The sequence below is a fragment of the Heterocephalus glaber genome, unplaced genomic scaffold (assembly GCF_053883595.1).
Source record: "Heterocephalus glaber isolate CG9 unplaced genomic scaffold, H.glaber_assembly_v1.0 deba00001577, whole genome shotgun sequence".
Classification (NCBI taxonomy): domain Eukaryota; kingdom Metazoa; phylum Chordata; class Mammalia; order Rodentia; family Bathyergidae; genus Heterocephalus; species Heterocephalus glaber.
Window position 1 is genome coordinate 2,568,347 of NW_028258358.1, and position 20,508 is coordinate 2,588,854.

At 33.0% G+C, this 20,508-nt stretch overlaps 1 protein-coding gene across 13 annotated transcripts in view; it reads right to left on the reverse strand.

Moving 5' to 3' along the window:
* Pcdh9 (protocadherin 9) overlaps positions 1 to 20,508 on the reverse strand; it is a 918,070-nt gene that overhangs the window by 436,273 nt on the left and 461,289 nt on the right. The window contains exon 3 of one of the 13 annotated variants that reach the window (XM_087192869.1): positions 3,729 to 3,806. The exons of the other annotated variants lie outside the window; for them this stretch is intronic. Within the exon in view, the coding sequence (XP_087048995.1) occupies positions 3,729 to 3,806 (78 nt within the window). The remainder of the gene's footprint in view (positions 1 to 3,728; positions 3,807 to 20,508) is intronic. 13 annotated transcript variants of the gene reach the window in all.

Genomic DNA, 20,508 nt, shown 5'->3' on the forward strand with positions numbered 1-20,508 from the left:
ATTCACTGTGGTGACAGTACAGCCACATAGTGTTTGTTGAATTGAACCAAAAACATTACTGAACAGCTAATTGAAAAAGCTGGATATTATTCAGGAATCACTGATAGGTATAAAAGTGACTCCAGTTATGTTACTATGTGCCCAGTACTTTTGATGAATACTAAAAATATTATTGCATATAAATTCAAGGTACAATTACCTAATGATCCAATGATGACAATGATAAAATGTTAAATTGAATTTACTGATTTATAGAAGTACTAATCGGTAAGGCTGAGATTGAAACTCAAATCAGTATATAATTTTTTCTTATTAATGTAATAATATGACTAATTCCATATAGTTTTCCATGTAGTCTTTTCTGTTAACATTAAGCATCTTCCCTGCATGGTAGATGCCACTGTCCTTGTTTATCATCTTTCTTACAACATAGATTAAATAAATCACTTTCAATTTATTTGGCATTTCCCCATAGCATAGAACATTCAAGATTTGAGTTTTTAAAACATTATTCTAATAAATTAAGGATCTATCTTTGGTGCACTTCTAGTTTTTTCTTTCAATAATTCATAATCATAACATATAAGTTTGTTAGAATTCCCCTTGCAGTATTCTTGATTTGGGTAGGTTTATCCTTGACCTATTCTGCGCCAAAACTATTCATAATTCTACAGTACAAAGATTTAATTTTTTTAAATGTTCATTTTCCCTAAGAAATATTTCAATTTAGATATGTTGCTCATGAAAGCAAACCTCGTTTAATTATATATTTAAAATTATATTTCCTAACACATGGTTTTATATTGTACTAGGAATAGCTTCTGATTACTGTAGTGTGGAGCATGACAACCTGAGGCTGTTCAGAGGATTAAAGAGGCAGGCACTAGTTGCCAGTCCCCAAGTGCATCCTGCTTACCTGAGCCTCCATCTCAGTTGCCATTCCTGAAGCACACCAGTGGCTCTAATCAACCAGAATGCCTTTTTCTCAGAAATTGTTGTGGCCAGCTTACTCCCTTTAGAACCTTCACTTCAAAGCAATTTATTCAGTGACATTCAAAACCAGTCTGTTTAAAACTGAATCTATTTCCTAGTCAATATTATTGTCTTGTGATTCTCTGTAACACTGTGAGCCTCCACTGTAATATATCCATATGTGTGTATGGACATGTATTCTTATATCTTTGCATATACACATTTCTTTCTTAATTTTCCCCACAATAGAATATAAATCTTAAGAAAGCAAATAATTTTTTAAACTGAATTCTTTTTCTCCAGTATCTTGAATATTATCTAGTACATAGTAGGTACTGAATATTTTCCACTGACTAAATTTTTTGTCTTTTTAAATGCAGAGCACGTGCAGTTTAAATGACTAATAGAACCTTAACTGAAGTAGCCACATGAATCAATAATTGTGGAGTTTTAAATGAAACCAAGGAGAATAGGTATAGTGAGAGAATGTGTCTTTCTAATATCCCCAACAAATTATCAGTCATATGGAACAGCCAATAGCAAGTCGAGCAAAATGGGGGGAGGACTAGTCACAGTTCTTTTACTCTACTGGAATAATGCAAAACATATCTTACTTTTAACTGGGCCAAGTTATCATATTTAATTTGAATATTGTATGATTGATTTAAATTAGTGTTGAATTAAAATTAAATACCAAACCCTCAAATAGAAAATGATGGTTGGTCTGTTATCTCCATGTGTGTAAGTCACTCCACTTTCTATCATTATGCGCTACAACTGTACTAGGATTCACCTCTTGCAGGGTAAAGTCAAAATATGGATTTAAGCCAACTTTTAATCAGCTGTACAGATGGGTCTATTTCATGAATATACCATGCTGCACAGATGGAAGTTCCTGAATGCCTGACAAGGTGTTAAAACTGTTACTGATGTTACAAAGAAATTAGAAATCAACATAGAAAATTATAATTAGTAAAGGCTTGGTCTCTAAAGAGTTTATTAGCTTATCACTTATATTTTGTCCTTGGCACCAAAAGAAAATATTTGGGAGAAGAAAATTTTAACCTACACATTGGGTTCACATTATCTTCAGTTTTAAATGAAACAAATTTGGGGCACATAAGAACTTAGTGGTTTATATGACTTGTTAAAACTGGTAGAATATATTTTCATATGATCATATTTTGAAAAGTGTTTTTGAGATTTGGAATTATAATATTGTATTATGTTTGAAATGAATGATAAAATAATACTTCTATTAATAAACTGGCACATAACTGATAACTTTACTTTTGTCATATATTCCGAAATATATTAAACTATTTCAATAAAACACATAGTAATTAAGATGAAATGGCTGCATCTAGGATTCAAACAATTAACAAACTTTATGTATTTTCTAAAAAATTTGTCTTAATCATTTGTGTCTCATTATTTTTAACTTATCATTATGGAAAGAGTAACTATTAAAGAGAGAAGATATTTTAATTCTTTTGTTCAAGTATACCTCAAAATGTTAAACTTCTGGCATTTGAGATTTGGGGTATTTCAAAATTTTTCCAATTTTCTCAGTATAAACCTGTCATATTTTCCTTGCTAATTTTTCCCTCCTCCTCTCACCTTCATTTTACCCCTTCCACTAACTGCAAATGTTACTAAAAGTTTACATTCAATGTATTTATGAAATTTAAAATTATTACTCCTTGCAAGTAAGAATTAGGAAGAAATTTAATCACACAAATGCTTACCATATTTTTTGTTCCATAATTACTTAATATGAGTAATTTCTTGGTCAAATAAAAGAACTAAAAATGCAAAATAGAGTCAAGAAGAAATGGTTCTCAGCTTGTAGATTTGTTATATAATTTTAAATCAAATATCAATCATGATACTCTCAAAACCAAGGCTGCCTAGTGTGGTAGCCCAGTGTGGAAGCCCTGTGTGGTATTTATCCAATGATAGGTAATCACATGGTGGCTATTGAGTATGTGAAATGGTAATTAGTCCAAATGGAGGCATACTCTAAATTTAAAATATGCATTAGCTTTCAAGGAAATTCTAAAATATCTCAATATTTTCTTATTGATTTCCTATTGAAGTAATGTTTTAAACATATAGAATTAAGTAACATACATAATTAGTTGGTAAATTAAAATTAATTTTCCCCTGTTTCTTTTATAATACAGCTACTAGAAAATTGAAAAGTATACATGAGACTTTTTTGTGCCTCACATTATAATCTATTGGACAGCACTGCTCTAGAATTTGTTCAGAAAAAGTAGCTCAAATAGAGGAGCATGTCCTATAAGAAGTAATTACACATAACTTTAGTCAGATAAATAGGCTTTCTTTCCTGTCATAGAGTAATGAATATTATTAATATTTCTAAATTAATGGCCCACCACACAGCTATGGCTCATTTAACATAAATTAATCTAAACAATTTCACATGTATGTGTTTTAGTTGGGCTTCTCATGGTAAGAATACAAACTTTCACTGAAATAGCAAGGCTGTTTTACAACTAGAGTCAAAGCATCTCTGAGGGCCTTCAGCTGACTGTTTTTCAAATACGGGGTCTTCCTTGCCTGTGGATTTCTCCTCTGCATGCTACCTCTGTCTGTTTTTCGAGGTACTTAGCTTCTCAGCTTCCTTTATTGTTTTATTCCTTTTTCCTACCAGCTTTGGCCATTACTGTTATGGCTACAGAAATACAAGACAAGAATAACAGACAAAAAATCCCAGACTCAGACTGTACCTTCGATTGGGCTATGAGAGGAGAATTCCTTCTCAAGGAGCCATGTTTAGCCAAGTATGTAATCAGCAATGTCCTGAACTGGGGAAGAAAGGAAAAAAACCTAACTGAAACTAATAAATAGCATGCACCACTTACTAAAATCATAAACTCCAAAGTTCACCAAGAATATGTATATGTTGCAATGGTTATCATTTTAACTCATTCAAGTGTGCCTACAAATGAAAGAAAACAAAACAAGACATATATTAAATTTCCAGATACACATGGAATAAAGAAACAAAGTGAAGGAGATAATGACATTGTTACACTTATTAGCAATGTGAGATGTTGTCATTTGATATCATATATCCCCAAACATCATCACTTCTCTAATCCTCATATATTTTCTGACTTATTTTCATACAACACAAAGTGTTAAAATATCTTGAATATTGTCCAATTCTATGAAAGATTACATATTTGTTTCATTTAAATTCATTTTAAAGGATTACATTAGCACTGGATATGTCTTAATATTATCAAAGTGTTGAAATATTAACAAAATAAATCTCAAATTGTGAAATGGCAAATGAGAATATATAATTGAGAATAATTTCAAAAACAATTTGGACTCAACATAGCCAGATCACAATCATCAATAGTAGATACTTAATTATATATTTGGAAAGACTCTAGTTGATTTCTCTCACAGGCATTTTTGTCTTCCTCCTCAGTAATTGTACTATGATTTTTAGCCTGTAAAATTTCCACAGATATAAAAAAAACTAAACCTGCCATATCATTTCCTTCCAGCTATTCTTTAATACCTAAATTTGGGGCCAATGGGTCATCAAAGGAAATGTGTCAGAGAGCTCAGAATTGGTTTCACCTATTTTCAATGTTTTGTACTTCTAGCTATATGCAATGAAGAAATTCAGTCTACAGCTCTAAAGCATTCTTGAGAGGGCTTGCAAACAAAAATCACTAGCCAGCATGTTGGAGCAAGTCCTTAGGCATAGCACAGAGCAATCCAGAAATCCTGCACTATTCATCTTTAGACATAATTTACATTCTGATACATAAATCTTAATATATTTTAAATGACTCTTCCTCTGTGTTTATTGTGTGGAGCTGAATGTAATCCTCACTGATAGTGTCTTTTTAATGTTAAAGTCATGTTCTTACTTTAACTCATGCGGGCATTCCCCGAAGAAATGTGAATAAAAAACACTTTGACAGGTGTCTGCAGGAGTGTTCTATTCAAATAAATGATGAACAACAAAAGTCTAGACTTCAAATGATGCTTATTAATACTAAATAATTTAGACTGCATACAATATTTTTATGTAAATGAATCAGTTAAAACATATTCTTGAAATAAATACATTGCATTTCTATTTCCAGGATAAAAGTCATTCATCCTTGTCCCGGCCTTCCTCTCAGAAACTATAATTACCTATAAATAATAAATATCTGTTCATAATATTTTCTAAATTTTAAGCATTACTCTGTATACTATATTTCTCTTTTCTCATATTTTTGAAATTCTTCTTTAGTATTTTCAGTATCATTAAAAGTTATAACTCTCACAAAAATTATTAATATTTTCTTTAAAATAAGGTAATACTCAAAATATTAATATTTGTTTTATTCATTTAACATTATGACAGCTTCATTACTCATTAAGTATTCTCGAAAAGTAAATAACATTCTATCTAGAGTTAAGCTATGCTTTTTATATTCATTTATCTATCATAGAATATTATAGGTATATCTAATGGTTTACTATATTAAGCCATAGTAGCCAGTTAATAAATCCAAGTCCGCATTATTAAGTATGCCTTTAGAAATGTGCTGACTAGAATTTGAGTCTGAAGACCTGAGTATTTTTAATAATAGTGTGAATAAGACAAATTTATCTTTTCATTTTTTTGAGAGAGAGGGTCTTGCTATTTAGCCCAGGCTGGCCTTGAACTCACTAGTAGACCACGCTGGCCTCAGATTTGTGGCTGTCCACCTGCCTTAGCCTACTGAATCCTGGGTTTATAGGCATGTGCCACCATGCCTGGCTCAAATTTATATTTTGGAGGAGTGTGTCATTTTATAATCTCCTTCACCTTTGTGCAAACAGACCTCTTGTTTATTTCAATTTACTCATAATGTATTTATTTTAAATTATATTCATTTGATTAATAAATGTGTCTATGTTTACTTATGAAAGAAATACAGCTATCTGAGAAGCATTTACCTGAGAGAGCACATATCTATTAAAGCAAAGAAGAGTATCTGTTTTGTTTGTTTGCTTTGTTTTTTATTTGTCTGTGTTTTGAGACAGAGTCTTGCTATGTAGTTCAGGCTGGCTTTAAACTCACTATGTAGTCCAGGCTGATCTCAGATTTGTGGAAATCCACCTTCCTCAGATTCCCAAGTGATTGGATTATAGATATGCACCGCTACACCCTGCTTGTTTGTTTTTTAGTGTGCTTTAGAAAATTTAATTTTACTGATGAAGTCTCAGTATATGGAGAATTTTAAGGTGAAATTTGTGCATGTCTGTCATTTTGGTCTGTTTATGTTCTTTAATTCAATAGAAGCTATTGACAACATAAGAGCATTAATTCACTTATTATTGCAGAATTTTCCTCAAAAGAGTAACATCACTAATAGGCCATCTATGGGTCCCCCTTTGAGATAACATTCACTTGCTGGTTGTTGTGGAGGTTTTGTGGCTTCTACCAAACAAATAATGATAATTTATTACATAGACAGTCATTCATCTATCCAGGGAAAGACATGAACAACCTTTGGCTTTTCAGAAATAATAGTGGCATGAAGATAGTAGTTATAATACAAATAGATAATAATTTTGACCATAAAACCACTGCCCATCTATTAAGCAATTACATTGTTCTACATTATATTATTTAATTCATTAATTCCTTATAAAGCAAAATTCTAATCTTCATATTTGTATTGTTCGAGAGACTTATTGATATTTTCCTAGTTCCATAGCTAATTAGTAAGTTATTTGATGCCACCCCTTTCATTATGAACCCTAGTACTATTGAATGCATCTACTTCTACTCTGTAAAGTCACATTCACCAGGGACAACCGGTCACAATTCCAAGTTCCAAAAAGTAAATACTCATGAGAATCAATGATGTGATATAGTAGTGCTCTCATGAGTGCATCCAATCAAGAATGAGATGAATCACACAAGCAGTATACAACCAGTTTACTGTTGGACAGTGTGGCCAAAAGGAACCAGAAAGCTTATGTTCCATGCTTATAAAACATTCGCTTTCATGGACTCCTTGTGCATGTGAATAAAACTGTGCAAAATATTGCTTGTATCCATCGTTTGCCATTTGTCTTAGAGTAAAACTAGCTGGATGGGAGTACAAAGAGGAAGGAAGTTCTGATTTTCTCAATAACAGTATGGAGCCGTCGATCTGATTGTATCTGATTGTATTCTTTTAAAAAGTCAGGCTGGTGGGGTCTGGGATTTAGCTCAGTGGTTCCACTGCCTGCCTGATAGTGCAAGGTTCCAGGTTCAATCCCCAGTACCAAAAAAAAAAAAAAAAAGTCAGGCTGGATTAAGGCATCTGTTATTTACAGCCCTAAATCTACCTAAGTCTTCTCAACCAAAAGAATCAACAGCCACCCTGTTCCAATTGGCCTTTTCTGCAGGAAGGCAGAAACAGCCTCATCTGGAGAAAAATTCCCCTTAGGTTTGTAGCTTAACGATTTGAATAGGAAACTCTGATCAGTAAGCTGAGTGCATTACAAAGAGTAAAGTTGTTAATATTTGAAAAACATAAAACCTTTATCAAATTTCAAAAAAACAAAAGGCTTCTACGTATATAGTAAGGACAGAAACGATAAAATCTCAATCAACAATGAGTTACAAGAAGTCTCTAAACAATGAAATAAAAGATTAAAGATGATACAAATGCCCAAAACTAGATCAAAATAAAAATATATATCCAACGTCCTAAAAAAGCTTCTCCATATGACAAAATTTTAATCATAAACCAACCCCAACTTTGAAAAATTTAGGTGTTAAATTGAATAAAATATGGATCTCTGTTGTAATTTTCTTTCCTTCCCCCCTCTCTCTCTCTCTATCCTCTTGGATGGTGAGAGTCACTTGACTCACAGCTTTGTGTAGTGCCATTATTTGCTACAACTCCTGGCTCTTTTTTTTGAGACAGGGTCTTGCTCTATAGTTCAAACTGACCGTAAACTAGTGATGATCTGCCTGTCTCAGCCTCCTTAGTGCTGGGATTACACCTGGCCCTTGGCTCTTAAGCTAGTATCCCTGACACAAAATGTTTGGACAACATGCACAGTAAACAACACAGAAAGTTGTCTATATTAGCCTCTATTATTGTATATTAATAGTTTCAAAGTGCATAGTTTTTTAAGTAAATGTTAAGATAACCTGAATCGCATGTGTTGCTTTATTTTAGCTGTTCATGAAGAATGCTTTTGAAGTTGTAGTAGTTAATTGACTAATTGTCAACTCCAGTGAGAATGCCCTGCTGATTTGAGTCAGCAGGGTTGATGGAAGGATATAAAGGGAGAACAGGCAGGAAGGATTTCAGATGATCTTCCTTGAAGGAGCTTCCTTTTGGCTCCTTTTCATTGGGACAGTTTTAGCAGTTTTTCTTTGAAGGCGCTTTGGCTGCTGTCTTTCTTTGGGGAAGCTTCAATCCTCTTCTTCATCTTGGACATTGTCTCCTGGCTTTCAGTGCAGATCCCTCAGCCTTCTGGCCCAGCTCCTTTAGCCTGTCGGTACAGACACTTCAGCTTCCGGCACTGGCCCTTGGGCAGACTTTGTCCCAGGGTCCGAGCCCTCCCTTGACTGGATCCTTTGGGTCTCCAGCACTCAGACAGACTTCTTGCACTCTTCTACATCTTACGGTAGTAAGCATGTACTAATACAGAACTACAACACATTTATTTTTTTTAACCTAGCTGGCCGTCCCAATCACCTGGAGATAATTTATTTCTCTCCAATTACTAGTTAGGGACCAAGCACTACAACTTCTTACTCTCGTGTAGAATATATGCCCTCTTTATTTTCTATGGTAGTCTAATAGTTTTTGTAAGAAGGTGTATGAGAATAATCAACCCAATTTGAAAAAAAATAAAGATTTTTCCAATGATAAAGGTACAGAGTTTGGTAATAGTCTCCTATTTTCCTAATTTTGACTTATGTTTAAACAGGGAACAACATGGTCAAAAGACACCAAAAATACTTAGGATAAGTATTTGTTGTATCATCTTGCTCTTTAGAAATCTTGGGTAAGTTGTATGATTTCTTTGACTGTCCCTTTCCTCATCTGTACAATGGAATAATAGAATACATATCGTAAGAATTGGAATGTTAAAATAAGTAGTATGTAAACGCACTTAACATGGTGCTTGGCATGTTTTAGCATTTCCCCACCATTCTAACACTAAATTTTGGAATTGCTGCTGGCTCACTAAATTCCACTCCCAATTTCATGTTGAAATTTTACTCTAGCATCTCCCATGATACAAAGGGAAACAATATTCTTTCTTTTTCTGGGCTTCAAGACAAAAATCTTCAAAGCTCAAAGGAAAAATAACAACAAAATAAAACAATCCCAGGAAACCAAGCTCATCCCACTGCAATCCTCTCTGCAGTGTTATTGTACAAAATCAGTGGACAATCTCTGTTTCCACTGTTCAATCTTCCTTTTCTCCTGGCAAAATAGGGCTCACGTAGTGTTAGGGACACTACTTCCTGTTTAACTAGAACATCCAGAATTCCTGTTTCTCTAAAAATCTCCTGGATTTTTAAGACATTTCTGCTGTGGCCTGTACCAGGTAGCCTTAGAAATCCTAAACCCCTACCAATACTTTGAACAACAAATGTCTCCTATTTATGGCCCTTTCTGTTTACCAATGTCTGAATCGAGTTTATAGATGATGTTCTATTTAATCCTCATGATATTCCTGGGTATTATGGGTAGTTCAGGCCCTGAGGAACGGGCTCAAATTCAGCTGGGTGAAATGTGCCCAACTGGAGATGTGTACAAACATCTATAAGGCTTCATGGTCAGCACCTTCCAACCTCCAAGGAATCTCCTAGGAGGCTTACAGTTACCATTAGTCAGGTTATTAACACCTAAAGAATTTCTCTTTCAGGGCTGGGGATTTAGCTCCGTGGTTCTGTCGCCTGCCTCGCAAGCACAAGTTCCCAAGTTCAATCCCCAGTACCAAAAAAAAAAAAAAAAAAAAGAATTTCTCTTTCAAATGCCTAATGTCCTGGGGCATATTGAGATGGTCCTTTTCTTGGCAATCAGACAAATTTAAAATTTCACCTCCTGAGCACCTCAACTCAGTATTAATCTCTTGGCATTAATCTCTCTACAGTGATTTTTGTCAGTTAGAAAAGATTTTTTGCTCAAAACCTAGCCTCTACTTAGAAAGCAAAACTATTTTCAGTCTCCAAAATAGATTACATGTATTTTCTGCCTCCATTAGTAAAGCAAAAATTGAGATTTCAACTTCAACTCAGCATTCTGTATCTCTATACCATGTTTTATTAGCCTCACAATTATCATCTTCTGTATTCTATGTAACTTCCTTGTTTTGTTCATTATTTGAACTCCTTCACAAAGTGCACCCTCCAGGAGCAAGAATTTTTGTCACTAGTGTTTGTTACCATATTCTCAGCATCTACAGGAAGATCTGGCATACAGAAGGAGTTTAGCCAGTATTTGTTAAATTAGTAAGCAACCAAAATAAACAATGGATAATACTGTGTATTCCTCTAAAGAAATCTGACCATTTGGGTAAAGCTAAATTCTAATTGCCAATAGTGTTGTAAACCAAGATTATTTCTAAGGCTCATATCAAGTAGTAAGGATAGTTGATTGAGTTGTATTTATTGGGTAAGGCTATTATTTTCATGGCTCTCCCAATTTTTCTTTGCTCAACAAATTAGAGTTTTATTGAAGCCTTGTGGAGACTCCTTATCATTGCCAGAACTTAGTTCTTTAGCCAATAATACAATGTGTGTGAATGGTATTTCATGGTAGATTTACTCAACATTTCCATGACAATAAGGTACTACAGCATTCCATGTAATTGATGCACTCTCATGGTTTCTCTCCTGTAGTATTCTTTTGCCATTTTACCACAAAGCATTACTGTCTTTTTCTAATTCATAGGAGTTCAAAGTATAATTTGGATAGTAATCATTTATAATTTTAAAACATGACAAATATCTTCTACTTTGACTTTTCATTTATTTTTAGTAACTTCACAAGAGATTATCATTTCTTATAGTGGAATGTATTAATTTTTTGTCATAGCTTATAATTTTTGTGTGTTTGTAGGAGCATCCTGTTTTGTGGGTATATATGTCCATAGTGTTGTCTTAAAATGTATTAGTTTGACTTTATGTATGTGGTTCCTTAGCTCTGATCACTGTGTATGGTGTGAGGCAGGGGTCTATTTAATATTTTTACTTAAATAACCCACTCTCCCTCCAATCAATATTTAGAGAAAATTCTATCCTCAGCCAATGATATGAAAGGCTATCTCGTTTATTTAAAGCAAACATGTCTCTTTTTCAGGTGTCCAATCTTACGCACTGTTCTCATATATAAGGTGTCTGCATGTGGCCAGAAATTCTTAGCCATATTTTTAGTATATGAAACTTTAAACAAGATTTTAAAAAGATGTCTTGTGTGACTTACGAGAACAATTGCCTAAACTGTTTTTAAAACTGTTATTTTATCCTAGTCAATGTAGGCTCCCTGTGGGAGTTAAATTTCAATAAATAATCAAACATAATGAAGGAAAGTTAACACTCAAGTACAAGGCAATTGCTAAACAGGCAATTTATGATAACTATGCAAATTCTCCTCCTCCAGCTCCAAGCCTTTAGTAAGGCAAAAGCTATTGTCTGAGGTTAGCTATCATCTTACACCACCCACCCACTGGATTTATTACAAGAGTAGGTGGAGTCACTTTACTTTCTATTGTTGCTCTGCTAAACTGTAATAAGGTAAAAGTGATCCTTTGCACATAAACACAGAGATATTAATACATTTTAAATAAGTTCAGCAAAATCATAGTTGATGCATCATAAAAAACATGATTTAATGTTTAACAGTCATTTCATGTTTTAAATTTGTGATGAAATATTTAATATATTATAATTCAAGCAGTATTTTATGAAAATAATTGATCACATGTTAAAAATGGAATTCATTACTATGTATCCTAATAAACACTTCAGCAAAATAGTTTTATTCTATTGAAAATGTTACAATTACTAACTTCAGGGCTCAAAAGGTTTTTAGATTCATATGCATGCACATAATAACACTTTATTATAACAGTTTTCTAAAGATATATGATCTGTACTTTCCAACTGCTGTCCGATCATGTGGACTTTACTACAATATAAATATTATAGTGTGTCATTTACCACTCAAACATATTTAATTATGCACCAAAAAATCTTTGTTCCACTGACCCAAAGTCAATACATACTTATTGCAAAATTCTTAAAGACCTGGGTTATGAATTTTATAATGGAAATCAATAATATCCTATTTAGAATGCTTACTTTGATCCAACAGAGTGCTTTGCAAATTTTACTATGCACAACTCTAAGACCCTACAAAGGTATACTCATGTGGGTTTATATAATGTGATATTGAAAATACTTGTTCATCAGTCCATCACTTTCAGGATTTATTCCAGGGTCACATGAAGAATTCCAAAACAGTGGTACTGTATGTTTTAATACATAAAAATACAAAAACTATTTCATAGTTTTACCCATTGAAAATGACATGAATATAAGCTTTTATTAAACATAGAAGACATGTATGCTTTTAAATTCTATGAAGTTAGAAGAAAACATGGTATATACATGATAGGACATCATAAAAAAGACTTGTAAAAATTTACTGAATTGCTATAGATTAAACTGTAAAACTTCTAGTATTTAAAATCATTATGCTTCTATATGATATAGGTATATACACATACACATATATACTCACACACATGTGTATAGATTTTACATTGATGTGTAGGAAGGAAAAATAAGTAAAAGAATAATTCAAACATTTTGGGTAGTTATATATAATGTGTTGTTACCTTAAAGTTTGTACAAAACATTGAAATAATTTGGTTTCAACAGGAAATCAAAGAATGAAGAATATTTCTTCCTTTGTTGAATGACTCCATTATGGTAGGACCCTATGTGAAACAAAACAAACTAACACAAAGACTAAAATTTTATTTTACTACATTTATTTTTTTAAATGTGCATGTAACATATAAAGAATTCATAGTATATTATCTTATTATACCTTTTCTTAAGAGAATACGAATCTCTAAAACCTGTGCCTACATTTAGTTCACAAACATCTGCCATGAACAAAGGACACATCTGAGGAAAGTGTGGGCTCCTTCTATTAAACTCAACTCTATGCATGCCATTCATCAATTCCTAGACTTATTGCAAGAGTGGGTGCAGTGAATTCATTTTACTCTGTATGGATTGAAAGAATACAGAGTCTAGAAAAATATTGCTTGAAAAAAACTTAGTAGCACTGTGGGATGAGTCACTGATTTTACAGGTGAAGTGAAGTAGGGCCTAAGGTGTAGTTAATTCTAAATACCAATACTACATTGGCTCTAGTGGTACTATTCAGTTTCATTATCACAGCACTGAAATATACCCAAATGAACCTCATGGTGTGTTTAAACATTTATGATATTTTTATTTACTCATTACTAGTGTCAGGACATTTAATTTGGGTATTATAAAATAGTTTATTATTCCAACATATTTATCTCTCCTTTTAGAAAAAAATATATATCATTTAAAATGCAAGGGAAGGAATAGAGAGTATGAGGAGTTGGCTATTAAGATCTAATTTCTTTAGAAAGAATTGTGCCAAAAAATTAACAGCTCTGTACTTGATTGTTGAAGTTTTATTTTCATTGGCTTCCAAAAACTGCTGTTACATTCAAACAAGTAGATTAAATGTTATTAGCTTTAATACCCTTTAAAACAAGTAATCTGTTGAAGTGATAATGGAATTTAAAGTAAGTACATTTGATAAATTGGTTTTTACACTATTGTGTTTTCCCTGTTGGCCACATGATCTCTAAACCTGACGTTGCTAATTACAATTATGATAAATGGTGTGTGTGTGTGTGTGTGTGTGTGTGTGTATGTTTGATTAACTTCACACTACCCTTACAGCAGATATAAAGGTAGCAGAGTTTCACAGTATTGCATAATTCTATTAAAGGAAAACTCTGCTCTTTGTCTTACAAATAAGTAGAAGGTTTTCACATAAAGGTTTAAACCCATTAAAACTTGAAACTGTTATGATTTGCTAATGTGCAATCAGATGATATATATTTGGAATAATTAGGAGGAAGGAAGGGAGAGCAAGAAAGAAAGAAGGAAGAAAGCAGTGAAGCAGTTTAAAAATATGGAGGGAAAAGATCCTAGAGTAATTTTCCATAGTAATACGTCTCAGTTTAGCCTTAGAGTTACTTACGTTTGAGGAATTTGCTCCACTGTTATACATGGTTAGAGGCAGAGTTTTGATGCTTCTTTTTCTATCAAGACACACCTGTCTTTTTACTTCAGTGCCAGAAGAGTTTAGCGTCTTGTCACTGAAGCAACACAGCCTGCACATTTATTGGTGTCACTCACTGTACCGTCTGTTCCTTAGGATAACAGCCTCCATTATCGCCAAACCTTCACCTGAGGCTTTAACAATCTCTATGGATTAAAGTTTAGATCTACAAGGAAGAATGGCTAGCAATAAGGTTGCTGCTCAACTATACCTGACCTTACTACCCTGCTGTCAATACTGTATTACAGCCTGTTAATTCTCTTTTTCATCGTATATATGTATTGCTCTGTAAAGTTCTTGATTAATCAGTAAAAACATATAAAAGACTTTACCCTGACTTATTACCATTTTTTGGTCCTTTTTGAATTCCAGTTCCTTAAAATACTGAAGACAACATCTCTATTACTTTGAATAACTAAATTTCAAGTGAAAAAAATCCTAATTGAATTTCAATTCTTGAGTCACTAATGAAATAGTTTTGTAAATGGAACTAAATGAAACACACATGCACACATGGATTAAAACAAGAAATAAAAAATATTTTGATAAGTGGTGGCCAATGGAGAATAATCAAGTTTCTTGAATTTATTTGTCATATAAGAAAATTTCCTTTGTAATCTGAAGTAATGACACATATAAATATAAACTAGCTTATTGCAAACACCTATATCAAAAGTCATACTTAATAAATAATATATACTTTTAATCAACTAATTCTAGCCAATGTATAACTGGAGGAAAATCAAGATCGGATATAGAGTCATTCTTTCATAAATTTACTTTTTGTTTATTAGTGATATAAAGTTTCCTGACTTGGAGTGACGCTTTATGACTCCTTTTTGTGGCTTTCATTATAGCTATATAAGATATTCTTTCACATTCACATGATAAAGAAAAGGAAGTGGGCTAAGTTTACTCATTGCCAATCAAGCCAATAAAAATGTTTTGCAGAGATGGTAAGACATGATAATGCTGTCAATTTAAAGCAGCTCATTACAGAAGGAATGTTTGCACTGATTTTGTTCTACAACTGAACTTTTACAGTGGTTATAAAACAGCATCTCTTTGTTACTACAAACATTGAATTCTGCTCTATCCTTTTACTTTCCTCACTGATTTGTGTGCTTGTTCATTGCTTTTGGAAGGATTTAGCTCTTCTCTCCTCTGGGAACCAGCAACTGCTGCCCAGTAATGGGCTAGGATGGCTCTGAATGTTCCCTCCTCCATTTTACAAGCATTACTAACAAGTTAATCAGAGCTTTATTCAACAAAACAAACATTTTAGGTTTTCACTTCAATTTTATATTTCTGTAAAATTTAGCATGGCTTGGAGGCTCATTTTCCACCAGTTTTCACTAGCTATTCATTTATGGGATACTTCTGGCTTTCATGTGCAGATGGCTAGCACTTACGTGTCATGTCTCATTGTTGATTGACTTGAAAATGTGTGAAAGAAGTTCATTTCCTTAGCCAGCTCCAGTTGTGTATACTATTATGGCATTTCTGGAGTGTGCACAGAGTCGGGGGAAGAATAATGCTGCATCTCCTTTTCTCCAAAGCATAGGAGCTGACCAAGGAGCAACATGTGAACAAAATGTGATCATTAATGTACTGATAGTGCTTATAACAAGCTATTCTCCTTTCTTTAATTAGCACTATCAAGTAAACAGTGCAACAGTCTACTGAAGGTAAACATAGTGTTCTCAAGCAAGTTTATTCTGTTTGAAAATTTAAATAAGTTTAATAAATTTTTAGATCTGGACATATAGAGAATTAGGCAAACCTAATTCAATCCTCCCCACATGGAGTACACTTCAGTAAGAAACTGATCAAAGATTATTTTATTATCATTCCAAATATAATTTTCCTATAGGAAATTAAATATGTATTGAACTATCACACTTTTTTACGAAAATAAATAAAGTGCTTCTTGAATTCAAGAAGGACAAAGTATAGAAGAGACAACTTGTAACCACATAATCATACTATTTTGTGCTATCAGTTTCAAAAAAGTTGCGGTAAAATGAGTTTTAGTTCAAGAAGGAAATAATTAACATAATACAAGTAGTAAATGAAAGTTGAGCAAGACTATAAAGAGGAGTTCAAGTTTAATTTGTTTGGCAGAAGAAGACTTTTAAAGATGGTTCTGAGCAGTAAGGAATAAAATTCTGTACAAGAATACAATGGTTGAAAAGACATAAAGCAGTGAAATAAAATAGCTCATTAGTGGAATTTCAAGAATGTCAGTATTGCCTAGTTCACAGGTTAAGACAGAGAAAAAAATTAAGCAGACAAAGAAATAATCAGGGAGGTAGTACTATACCTTAAAAAATAATTGAGACTATTTTGCTTAGTTACAGGGATTTGTGGAGTAGAAATTACATATTGTACCTTGTAAACTGAATACTACTTTAAATTTTTAAGTATTCTAGGATATTTGTCTCTCGTTGGATTAATAGCTGGTTCCCCTTATCTATATTAGGACTTCATGGGAAAACTACAGGACAGGGGTAGTTCAACATCCAGCATGATAATGGTATATGTTTACTTAAAATTATTTTTTACCCCATAATGAAAAAAACTACATGATTTTCCTGAAAATAATACTTAGCATTTTACCATAGTGTCATGACTGAATTGTTAATCTTTGGTCCTTCAAGTTTATTACACAGAATTATAACAATACATAATATCTTAGTCTTCTAGTAATAAAATTTCTAAACTATGTAATTTTTTTTTTTTTTTTGGTACTGGGGATCAAACTCGGGTCTTTGAGCTTGCAAGGCGGGCGATGGAATGACTGAACTAAATCTCCATCCCTAAACTACGTAAATTTTAAATAAAAATTTTTCATATATAGTAATTAGTGACAAATCCTCTTGCTAGTTTGCATGTTATGGTGAATAAAGCATGTATAGTACTCTTACAAAATATCTAATTCAAAATGGAACCTCTACCATAAAGACATGTCTTTCATAATAGAAAACCCCACATAAACATGATTGCATTTAAAGGGGTTACATAGTATTTAAATAATAAATACATACTTTCTCTTTTTAATACACATTACCATATATAGACACAAACAGGAGATTGGGACTTTTACCAGGATCTTTAATGTCACTTCCCTGTTAGGATGGAACTTTTCTGTAGCCTGATCCACCAGTCTCTCAACATCTGTTTTAGATATGTACACACTGAAAACATTCATTAACATTGTAGTGTGTGTGTATAAGAGAGGAGAGGAAAACAGGAAAGAGGAAAAGGGAGTAAAGGAGAAGAGAAAGAAGAAAGTAGAGAAAGAATATAGAGAAACAAGGAAAGAAGAAGGAAATCATTCTTAAAAGTTAAAAATCCATATTTTTCCTTGTTTTTTACATGTGGATATTCAATTAGTATCTTTTTTCTTTACTACCAAAAAAAAATTACAACCCTGTGACATCTGTGGCCATCTTTGCAAGCCCATTGGTTCTAAGTACAATTTATCCATTACCTTCTACTAAATTTTTACATAAATATCCTACATAATTTCATTCACAGTTTAAGACATGTTTCATGGCCTATGACTATTTAGAATGAAATGCCTTCATAGGCAGAGCCCCTGAGTCCTTGCCTCCATTCACCGTCCATTCTTTTGGGTATATAATCATATCTGTTATCAAAAGTAATTGCATATTGACATGGAACCTAGACAAAAGATTCATGTCTTAGAGAAAAGTATTCAGGTTTTTTCATGAAAATTATAATATGAAAGTGTGGCTCCCTCTGAATTTGTGTAAAACTAGACATACTTGAATGATAGAGGAGTTATCCTAGAAAAGAGTATTGCCTAATGAAGTTCCACCCTGGGTAGCTATCTAATAGGTTTTAGGCTTCTTTTATGTATTTGACTTTCTCACTTTTCTAATATCAAACACACTTCAACATATCTTTTGTACTTCTAAATTGAAATGACTAGCAGAGAGTCAGAGAAACAACTTCACGTTATTTGAATTATTTGACTACATAATCTGTATTCCTACAGGTACTGGGAATTAAACCTAGGAGCATTCCACCACTGAGCTGCATTCTCAGTCTATCTTATCTATTTTACTTTGAGACAAGGTGTCCTTAATCTTTCTGATTCCTGATTCAGCCTTGAGAGTACCTGAGATTATAGTTGTATGCACTTTCTCCAGTCCTATTCCCTTTTTTTCTAATGGATATTTGACTGTGCTTTCTTTTACATATTTCATAGCCACACTTTACAAATTTAAACTATTTTCTTATCGAGAAGCTTTGTGATTCATGCCCATGAATTGTTCTTTTCTAATTTGGAAAATATAAGGAATAATTTATTCAGTCCATTGGATAAGAAGGTAAGTAAGCACACTGACTAAAGCAAAGAGACAGGCAAGCTACTGTGAAGAGCTTGTCATCACAAACCTCATGTCAATGACAAGTATTTGGTGCATAGAGACTATACTATTGGTAACACTTTAAAAGATTATTCCACTTTGGAGGAATATCACCAATAACTTATCCTCCTGATGAGTTATAACCATATGAGCTATAAACATATGTCCATGTATACTAATGAAGTGTCCAATATGAAATAAACTTACTTTCCCTATTAGAGAAAAAATGCAATATTATCTGTTATGAAGTTCAAAGACTATTACTTATTTCATTCATAATTTATGCTCAGTGGATAAAGAATACCTAAACATGATGTGTGTCAATTATCCTATAACATAGTTTATATTATCTTGTGTTTCAATTAAAACACCCTGCCCCCGATATACGTTAAGGAACAATCATTGACTTAAACTTATCTCTCCTTAAAACTTACCATCTGTTAATATAAGGAATTAAGAAATTTTATAAATAATTTTGAAATTTGGATTTTAAGCAATCTGGTTGATAGCTTTCAAACTCCAAGCCATCAGAAAATTTTGTTGGTTAAACTTTTTAAATATATCCTGAAGCAGACCACATCTCACTACCTGTATTATACTATCTGGGTCCTACTCATCTAATATTAAAAGGAATTTCCTAACTTGTCTCACTGCTTCCTTCTCAGTGGCTATAGTGTCTGTCTTTTATGTAAAACTATAGTTCTCTGTTGGAATCAAAATTATCCATGGGTCTCTCAACACTGTCTTTCTATCCATTCCCCCTTGGTACAAATCTTTCTTTCATATTGTATCAGTTCATTTCCTGAAGTCCTTTCCTATGTTACTCCAAGAATTGGGCCTTATTTCATCAAAGTCCTTGAAGCTATTCCCAATGACACAACCTAAAATTTAACCTTACACAGCACCACTCTTGGTCACTTTGCCCTTTTTCCTTTTCCTTATCACTATCTAAGAGTGTTCTAGGCATAAGTGTGTTTACTTGTTTGTTTATCATTTTTCACTTGCATCTTCAGGTAAACAGCAAGAGTACAGGGCTTCTTTTGACTTACTGACCAGCAAAGCTTTAATGCCTAGAATAGATCCATCATACATGCTCAAGCATATTCACGTGTAATACATGAGTAGATGAAAAGTACTTTGCTAATCTAAAAACATTTACAATGAGGTGTGTTAGAAAGATGTATTGTCTTCATGTTCATTTTGATTGACTGCTGTGGTGCATGTAACTCTAAATGCATGTTGGCAGAATAGATATATTTATTTATTATTTACTTTTTATTCATTTTTACTTTTTTCCAGTACCGGGGATCGAACTCAGGACATTGTGTTTTCCAGGCAGGCACAGCACCACTGAGCTACAAGCCCAGCCCCTGGTGCATCTAAATCTAGCCAGAAAATTTTGATAAAAACCAAACATTGAGTCTATAAATCACAGTAGAAGTCAAATTGCTCTTTTTACAAACATATTCGACAATCTTTTTCTCATTTATCTCACTTTTTAAAAAATGGGAATAATAATGCTGCCTACTTTCTAGGTTTGTTGTAATGATTAAATGAGCTAAAGTGAAATAGAAAGTAAAGGTGCAAAGGGGAAGGGGAATTGGGAGGGGTATGGGAAAAGAAAGAAGGGAATGGAATTAATATGAGAAAAAGAGAAAATGGAAACAAAGTCTTTGTATATAGGGAGGGATGGAGGGGTTGAAGGGAGGGCAGGGGAATGGGGAAAAAATAAGAACCAAAATGGA